Source organism: Saccostrea cucullata, unplaced genomic scaffold (genome assembly GCF_032062105.1).
Source record: "Saccostrea cucullata isolate Sc308-1 unplaced genomic scaffold, CSIRO_AGI_Scuc_v1 ctg448, whole genome shotgun sequence".
NCBI classification, from domain to species: Eukaryota; Metazoa; Mollusca; class Bivalvia; order Ostreida; family Ostreidae; genus Saccostrea; species Saccostrea cuccullata.
The window spans coordinates 28,992-39,244 of NW_026937346.1; the positions used below are offsets into that span (position 1 = coordinate 28,992).

Genomic DNA, 10,253 nt, shown 5'->3' on the forward strand with positions numbered 1-10,253 from the left:
AATGAATAATGTAATGACGTTAAGCCTAACTATATCTTATATAATCATACACATCTGTGGAAAGCTTTCCAAAATACATAATCCTTTTGGGGGAGGGGTAAACTTTATTCAGAATTATAAATTCATAAAAAAAAATAAAACCAAAAAATATTTTGAGCTCCTTCAAAAATCAGATTTGCTAAGAAGACAAGGAGGAATACGACATTGGAAAGAAGATTTTTTTGTATTTTTAATTGACACAAATACACATTATAAGTAAACAAAATAAAAAATAAAATCGCTGAAAGAAGAAGACATTTTTTCTTTTGAAAAACCAGCACGAAGTAAATAATTTAGCATGTTAGTGTACAGATACTTCCTCCAACATCATTGGAGGAAAAGAAATGGAATAGATTTTTTATACAAATCTTAAAATTTAAATACATGTATAGCAAACAAAACAATAAACACTTTTGTAAATATTTTTAGAGTTTTATTTATATGTGTAAATTCATAGATTTTACTTTCAAGAGTTTTATTTGCTGAATACAAAATAAACTTTCTAATTATATACAGTTTCCTTACAGAACGTCAATCAGATTTTAAAACTTGTGTTAAATTGATGACAAGATAAAATGTACCCATCTGATTGTTTACTATTTAGGTCATGAAATGCATTTAAATCCCCCTTTTGTTAATGATTTACAAGTAGTGGGACTTCCTTGACATGTTTGGCCTTATTAGGCGTAGCGATCTGATTTCCTTTCAGTAACGAATTTCATTGAGGTATTTGATTAACCCATTGCATTTCGAAGAACAAAATGTGTGTTCCTGAGTGTAAATAAAAATCCTACAATACGTGACCGGAAGTGTATTTTTATATAAATTGCTGATTGTTGTGATATGGAATTTGTTAATATTAATTGTAAATATAAACTATTGATTATGTAACTTAACACACACATATGTTCAGAGAATAAAATCTAATTGTTATTTAACCTAAGCAATTTTTTTATGACTTGGAATTGGATTTTTTTTTAATTAAAAAAAAAAGAAAAATATTATCGAATTTTACGAGTAAAACATATCTTATTAAATACAATGTACATTGTACTTATTTATAATTTCCATTTTTACAGATATCTTTATGTCACCCAAATTTTCCCTTCACAAAATAACATGTCATTCCACATTTTGTTTCCATAACATACCTTTCAACATGAAACAACTATTTTAGATTTGTTCTCCAATGAGTCTGCTTTTAAATTATATGACAGAACAACTAATTTTTGTGACAAAGGTCATTTCTTCAATTTGCCACAAACATATTTGATCAAATGATGAAATAAGTGTCATACATTGATTAAACAAAAATGACTGAATTCAGTAATAAATCTGCAAAGGTAGTCAGTTAAAAAAAACGTCTATCAATAAAAATACATGAAACATGAGTAAAAATGAAATGTGATACAATTACAAATTGACAGGATCTATGATATAGTTTTATTGTATAAAAATGTGCAATTTCTTTGACAGCCTGGGTACCTATGCTTTTTTGCTAAAATACACATTAGGCGATTTATTTGCCTTTCCTTGGTTTTTGAGAATTAAGAGACATTTTTAAAAGCAATTTCAATTACTCAATGCCAGCTTTTCACAACCAACAACAAAGTATCTTAGTACCCTTAGAGACCCTAAGAGAGTATTTCCTGAAAATTATGGATCAACAATTCGAATGGATTTAAATAGCATTTCTTTTAATATCAGCTAGCTAGAATAATTAAAATAAACTTTCAACAAATGTGTTTCGATGCTAGTCTTTATTTATTTGATATAAATATTGTGGTACATATATTTAAGCATTCGATTACCATTTTTTGAAAGATGCAGTCTTATAACTGAAGTGGTGTGTGCAAACAAAATGAGAAACACCCGTTAGCGCGTCATGAAACGAAAATAGTCCACAATAAAACAGATAACAATAATCTAAGTTTTATTTATTTTTCAATCTAAAATGATAAACTATATTTCTGTAACAAAGAAATGCAAATTGAAAGTATGACAGACATATTTTTTTGTTTTGTTTATAAGGTATTGGCGTAGTACCCGTATTTATACGCCAGGCAGACTTTGGTGATTTAGTTTTGTGTATGTGTATTTATCACTTGTATTTTTTTTATGCTTTTTATTTGGGTCAAACAAAGTAAATTTAATATAAATGTTTGCTAATTAATAAATTTCCTTAAGAGATATTATATATTAATTTATTGCAAAAATCTACGTTGTTTACGTACACATTAATCAATATTATTTTTTTTCCAATCCCTTTCTTAACAGCAATGTTCATTTCGGCTAAGTTTATGCTGAATTAGTTGACAAAAATGAAGATATTTGTATACCTTTCATTTAACGCAAAGATAATAATATACGTTCTTTGTAACAGAATCATTCTTAAAAAAGACAATATTGATTGCATTCATTATTATCTATGTTCTAGACTATATTATGTAATTATAAAATTTTATCAAACAAATTTGAGATTACGTTAATTTAACCTGCTAACCTTTATAATCTACCTGCTTCCTCCATGAAGAGTTTGTTCTAGACTCGTGGTTTAATTTTTTTTTCGTTACGGAAGTGTTTAGCTTCTTATGATTTCATCCCAATTCTTTTTGTTGTTTTATATTATTAGATATATAGACGGACTTTTTAATTGGTATTTAATTAAGACGGTTTATATTTATCCATAATTGCGACCGGAAACTAGGTTCTTATAAAAGGATTCATAACAAGAATAATTAATATTGAAAAACTGAGAAGTGAATCTATATACATACAAATAAGATCAAGAGCATGGGGCAAGAAGGACAACAAATGTTAAAATTGATTATTTTGGTATTTAATCATTACCTTTTAATATGTATTTCAAAAATGCGATCATTTTGGGGGGAAAAAATCAATTTCTATATTTGCCAGCTATATCAAAATTGGCATTTTCTATATGAATTTAAATGGTCAAATTTTAAACAGAAAGTTATTTTTGCAGGTACAATTATTATTCATTTTTCAAACTGGTGCAAGTTTCAATGTCGAATGTAGCAGTCAGCTTCAGCTTTCGTTCACGAAAGACGAACAGGACGTAATCAGGGAGAGTCAACACACAGCTCAGTTCTGAAATATCTCGAATAAGACGAAATGTGAAGATTTTAGAATGAGTTCAGATGCTAGAAACTACATACCAACCAATGAAGCCGCCAACTGCCCTTGGATTTTTACAAGGAATATTGATCATAATAGGATACCATCCACGTTGTGGGAGGCGAAGTGCGTCTGTCATTGCGGCGTGAATATCGTTGATTGTCTTCATTACAGATGCATGCCGGTATATACATATCCTTATCAGCAATGTTCATTTCGGCTAAGTTTATGCTGAATAAGTTGACAAAAATGGAGATATATGTATACCTTTCATTTCACGCAAAGATATAAATGAATGCAATCAATATTGTCTTTTTTAAGAATGATTCTTTTACAAAGAACGTATATGTAATTATAAAATTTTATAAAACAAATACTGGGATGACGTTAATAACCTGCTAAATATTTACCTGCTTCCTCCATGAAGATAGACTCGTGGTTTATTCCTTCTTTTTTTTTGTTACGGAAGTGTTTAGCTTTGATGATTTTATCCCAAATTGTTTTATATTATTAGATATATTCTCTCTTTAATTGGTATTTAATTGGTTTATATTTATCCATAATTGCGACCGGAAACTAGGTTATTATAAAAGGATTCATAACAAGAATAATTAATATTGAAAAAATAAGAAGTGTATCTACATACAAAAAAGATCAAGAGCATGGGGCAAGAAGGACAACAAATGTTAAAATTGATTATTTTGGTATTTAGTCATTACCTTTTAATATGTATTTAAACAATGCAATCATTTTGGGGAAAAAATCAATTTCTATATATATTTGACCGCTATATTAAAATTGGCATTTTCTATATGAATTTAAATGGTCAAATTTTAAACAGAAAGTTATTTTTGCAGGTACAATTATTATTCATCTTTCAAACTGGTGCAAGGTTCAATGTCGAATGTAGCAATCAGCTTTTTCACGAAAGACGATTTAGGACGTATTCAGGGAGAGTCAACACACAGCTCAGTTCGGAAATCTCAATAAGACGAAATGTGAAGATTTTAAATCTTCAGACTAGAAACTACATACCAACCAATGAAGCCGCCAACTGCCCTTGGATTTTTACAAGAAATGTTAATCATAATAGAGTACCATCCACATTGTGGGAGGCAAAGTGCGTTTGTCATTGTGGCGTGAATATCGTTGATAATTTTCTTCTGTCTTATATTTTTATATCTGTAATGTATTGTGCAATATATTACAAAACAGGAATATAAAACGAATCAATTATGCGTTGGAATAATCGTCATTTACAAATTTTGTAGATTACCAGAGTATATTGCAAGTATTAATTCATACCCCAACCTATTCATTTGAGACTGTTTATATAGGATGAAAAGGGCGAAAAAAATGTTTGAAAATTTTGGAATTTTAAAGACATATTTCCTTAGAAGACAATTAATTTCTTTAAAAAAAATCTTTAAAATGCATTAAGCCGATATCAAGGTGAGGTAGCTACAAGTTCTTTTTGTAAACTTGTAGATCATTGGTTTTCTATTAATGAAGTTGACATTTTTTATTTAAAAAAATGTACAGTACGTACTAGTAATAAACTCATTTTTAGTACATGTTGTATTCTATGATTTACATTTTGGTTCCCTCTCCTCATATAAGCTATTTTATATATTTTACTGAGAACAAAAATAATTTTTGTTATTTCAAAATATTCACATTTATCGTCCCTCGTTGTTATCTCGCATATTTCTAAACCATGGAATATTGTATTTCTTGGGAAGTGAAATCTCATGTGCGAACAAATGCAAAATAAAAATATTGAAAATATTTCATTAAATACTCCATCACTGCTTTCTAGAAGACACATGGGTATGCATAAGTATTTTATCCTTAATGTTCCAAATTCTTTGTATGTGAGTATTTGAAAATAGGATTGTTTTTCTATAGAAAAGCAATAAATGCATGTTAGTAAATGATTCGTCGATTTATGAGCTAATTAATGTGAAGCTGTTTGAAATGTTTGAAACTGTGAGTAAAGTGAGGTTCTGTTTGTTTAAAGTTAAAAAAAATTTAATACTTTAAATTTCATTTAAAATTTCAGAAGATTCCGCTTTATATATACTATCCTGAGGAAAATTATGTGCATTTAAACAACAATTGTTATAATCTTTGGCAAAATTCTACAACCTTTTCCCATTAAATCAAAGACCTGTCTTCATAGAAATGTCTAATTTTTGGATTAACTTATTCAAAATAGAAGCACAAGACAAAAATCAATTTAAGCAAAAAAATATGTAACCGACTTAATTGCCATTAATAACTTGTGTACCGCTGAGGAAATGCTTATACTTCAGAATCATTTTCTACAGATAACCTTTACAACTTTAATATAGAAGAACGTATTCATTGGGGGAGGGATAAATATTTTTAGAAACGATTTGAATATACATAAATTCAATGTGTCGAATATGACACATACACATTCCTCATTGTTTTTTAAATAATATCAATGTTTAACATAAATCAGAACCATATAAATGGCTCCATATCATTATAATCTCATAGAACTTTTATAAGAATTAAAAAACTTTCGTTTGATGATTTTAGGTTTAAGACTAGAAAAAAAATAACCATTTGGTTGTTCAATGTTTTGACCAGGAAATCCTTTTCACTGATTCACGGATTAAAAACCAATAAAAACCTCTTTCGTTTGCGATACGTGTAATTAGGCAAAGCAAATGGATTTTTAAACAAAATATCTAATTTACTTTATCTTTCAAATGTGTTTTTTTTTAAATTGAAGCCAAAGATCCATTGTAAGATTTCAAAACTTTTTTATACTGGAGGACGTGACCGGAAGTATATTTATAGCATTGATTTAAAAGAATAGTTGTAAAATACAGGATGCGTTGTTATGCTTGTTAATTGTAAACAGAGTGATTTAAATTATTTATGATAAATGTACATAATGAAATTAAACTGATAATTTCTTTCTACTTCATCTACAAAATAAATTAATTTTTAGGGGAAAAAATTATAATGTATTTGTGAAAAATTTTAACATAACATTTCCTAATTTAACATATCAAAATTGGTTCAAATTTTTTTTCTTTAATATTTTTTTGTAAATATATATAAGAAAACAAATTTCCTTTTAGAGCATAGATGGAACCTATTGTCATGGAATAGTGACCATCCCCTGTCGACCGGTCACGTCCGCAGTGTACTCCTTATCATACACTGTAACAAAGAAATGATGGGAAAATGTGTAGACAACTCAGTGTAACTAATGATCTAAGAATTTGTACGAAACATTTCTGACAATACATTTATGAATTGTTTTTACCGACATATTTATTGTATGGACCAAACCACTTGCAAAATTGTGACTTTAAAATAGCCTGTTGATATTTTTATCTATGTATTCAAAGAATTGATTTCGTAAAAAAAAATTATTTAAAAATCATTCTTATAATGGATAAAGATAAGATATACACAATTCAGAATATATCACATTCATAAATGTTTAGAAATTAAAAGTTCTTTATGGAAAACGTAAACAAAATACTCCTTATTTTTAAGGCTCACCGAAAAGTAAAACCCAGATTTTATACCAGGCAGGAAGTAAAAATATAGCAACAAATATTTCTCAAAACAAAGAGAAATAATTCCTTTTTGGTTTACATATAATAGTTACTGTGACATTTTCTGTTTTTCAGTACTTTCATACATTTATGTCGTAATAGTTGGGTTGCTGTGATAAGGTTTTAATAAAAATTGCAGATATCCTTGTATAATATTGTCTTATCTCTTAATCACTTAAAAACACTTTCATTTACAATTAGTCAAGAGAATTTTATTTCTTAATATTTCATATGCTTACGCTGTTTCATGTTCAAATGAAAATCCATATCTCATTTTGCTCAATCAGATATATTTTATTATCTTTGATCAAGAATGTTTACAAGCACATAAAATTCCTTGTTCGGCTGATAGGTGTTACAAACAAAATTCAAAGCGTGATTAATTTTTCTAACAAAGAATTCTCATTTTCTCTTCTATTAAACATATGTTTTTTTTATTGATTAATAATAAGTTTAATCACTAAAAAGTAAAGGAATAAAAAACGGATAATTATTTTTTCTCCTAAGGAATCATTCATATTTTATTTGTTTTCATGATATATCCAGTATACATGTAATATTCTTTTGAAAATTAAGCATCTCCACGACTGCTGTGATTTACTAATCAGTTAAGAAAGTGACTAAAATGTAATTATCCAAACATTGATTCAGTTTACATTTTTTGAGGGAAAAAAATAAGTGGATAAAGATCTAAGTCCTCAGTGGAAAAAATGTTGCAATTTATAAAACAGAAATAAAAGGTAAAACCACAGGAAAAAACTCCTGATTTTTGATTGACTGTGACACCAAATTCAAAAATAAAGAACGTTTTGGAACACATATCACGTAACATGCAGTTTATAATTAAAATTGAATTTCCTTCGAGACAGCTAACTGGTAGCTAAAACACTTTCTTTAAACCGGAAAGTTTTTGATATCACCCGTACCGTTATTTGAAATTAAATCCGTCTCTGAGATCACACTTCCCCTTCGTGGTGAATATTAGCTTTGTCACTTTCCCTTTAAAAATAAGCATATATAAGACTCCAAAACTATCTTTGGTAGATCCCAGATCACCAACACTTACAGAGGCAACAATGTACTCTCTTCAGGTAGAATATACACATTGCTTTCAAAAATGGAAGCGCGTTTATTTCTGTCATAAGTTTCCGCTAGGCTAAATCATTTTTCTTATGCATGCTCCTTCTTTTAGGTCAAGATCTAGTATATGAAAGGTGCCTTCAGTTTTCCTAATTTGAGAAATAAATTCCTTTAAAGATTCTTTATAAGTTAAGTTTGGTCAAAATAAGGTGCTTTGGGGCATAATGTGTAGGTAAACAAGATCAAAAATCATTTTTTAAACTGTCATTTTCAATGAAAAATTAAGAAATCCAGTCATGAATATGGGACTTTCTTCCATATCAGATAAAGAAAATGTATTTGTATTAGAGTCCTAAAGTACGGGAAAAAGAAAGTTGAAAGTGATTATGACATAAAGGATTAAGCACCAAAAGGTTAAGCTAAAGTCATTTACTAGATCTTGAGTTTAAGATGTTATGTAATTATTCTGACTGTGTGTAATAATGCTGCAAATAATATGACAACACTTATAAATATGATACGATCGATGTTATGATTTATATTTTATCTTTAAAGTTTTAAATTTAAATTGTTCTTCATTATCATTCCTGAATATCAAATAAAAAAAACTTTTACTGAAAATACTTTTATATTGAATTTAATTTATGCTTCGAAAACATTTGGTCGATTTAAAAATTTTGCAAACGATGACTCGAAAAAATCGTACCCATTTCAATAGCAAAGTTTTTCTACAAAATGACAGCAATGTTCAAAAAAGAGGGGTTTTTTTTCGAAACATTTGAAAAAAAAACTTGAAAGTCCTTACACAGTACCGGTAATATGAATAAAAGAATAAAAGAAACGTTTTATCATTTTTTTTATACCTTTCACTATTACATGTAGTCTTCTTTCAAATCTTTCAGATTGTAACACTGTTCATCATCGTATCTTATATACGAAGTCATCCAACACAATGCAGAGAACCATCCACACTGCCCACGTTGAGCAATGATCTACTAACTCAATCGGTGGCCATTTTGCCTGGAGAAGAAGGGATGATTTTGAGAGGATTAAACAGCGTCGAAGATACTTTTATCGACATCACCCGACAAAATATTTCCAACCATAGAAATTCTGGATTACAGTCTTGTTCTGTCCAAGCCACATGTCAATGGCATTTTGTTAAGAATATTGATCCTAACAGAAAACCAAAAACCATCATTGAGGCCCAGTGTAGCCACTCTTGTTGTAGAAGAAGTGAAAGCACTTGTTGTGACGTAAACAACGGGCCCGGATGTACTCGCTGCCAGCCTATCTATTATTATGTTCACGTGTTGAGACGTACAGGATGCGACACGGTTAGTAGAAGATATACATATGAAAACAAACTTGAGAAGGTCGTAGCCGGTTGTACCTGCATTAGAAGTCCTAATGTCCTTCGACCGATCTTGCCAACCATGCCGATTTAAATTTACTTATTTTATCTTTACTTCAGTGCAATATTTTTCTCTGTAAAAGTTCTTATCCATGTATTAAAGTTTCCTGTATGTATTATCTTTATTGAGTAACTTTACACTATGAAATATTGATACTATTTCCTTAAATTTTTATATCACAGACCTGATTTCTTTTTGTACGTAATACCTAGACAGGCCATGACAAAAGAGTGAAAACACAGGTTCTAATGTAATAATATATGTAAAATGAGAATATAAAGCAGTAATATCAAGATATGTATAAAGGTTTTAGCACATATTATTTGGTGGTATATTTTAGGCACTTTTAAATATAATTAAACAACTTTTAAATCTTTGAAAATATAATTCTTTTTTCTTTTGTTTATTTTTGTAAACCATTACATGTAATGGCTAGTGAATTTTAAAATTACAGCATTTACTTTTCATTGGATTTATCATTCGATGATCCCGTTTGTTTATAGGAATGCTGATTAAAAAGATCAAAAAATTATGTTTTCCCCAAAAAATATTTTTTCCTTAGTAATTCAATGCTAACAATGCATGAATGTATCGTATTACAAAGGATTTATTTTGTAATGTAATCTTTATAATGCATGGATGTATCGTATTACAAAGAATTTTTTTGGATTTCGAAGGTGAATAGATTAAAGGAAAAAAACTGCTACTAAGCATGGTAAGTTTGAAAGAAATCCCCATTTATTTAGACTATCTGCAAATCTGTATATGAATTGAAATTGAAAAAAATAAAGTAGTTACTTAAAATATTTTGAAATGTTTAATTTCTAAAAATGTTTAAAATGTTTAAATGTTTTTTTACGATGAAATAGGATGTCAGCAATCGATCTTTAAAAAACATATTTGTAGTTCAAATTTGTGTAGAAAAAATATATATCATATTCGTACCATATACATGTAGAAGTCTCAATTTTTGTTT

General features: G+C 28.5%; 1 protein-coding gene across 1 annotated transcript; it reads left to right on the forward strand.

The window, feature by feature from the left end:
* The first annotated feature begins 7,835 nt into the window (after positions 1 to 7,835).
* LOC134247952 (uncharacterized) lies at positions 7,836 to 9,319 on the forward strand. Its single transcript, XM_062730343.1, has 2 exons — positions 7,836 to 7,873; positions 8,765 to 9,319. Exons 1-2 carry the CDS (start codon positions 7,859 to 7,861, stop codon positions 9,308 to 9,310), a joined length of 561 nt encoding a protein of 186 aa, XP_062586327.1. The 5' UTR covers positions 7,836 to 7,858; the 3' UTR covers positions 9,311 to 9,319.
* The last annotated feature ends 934 nt before the right edge of the window (positions 9,320 to 10,253 follow it).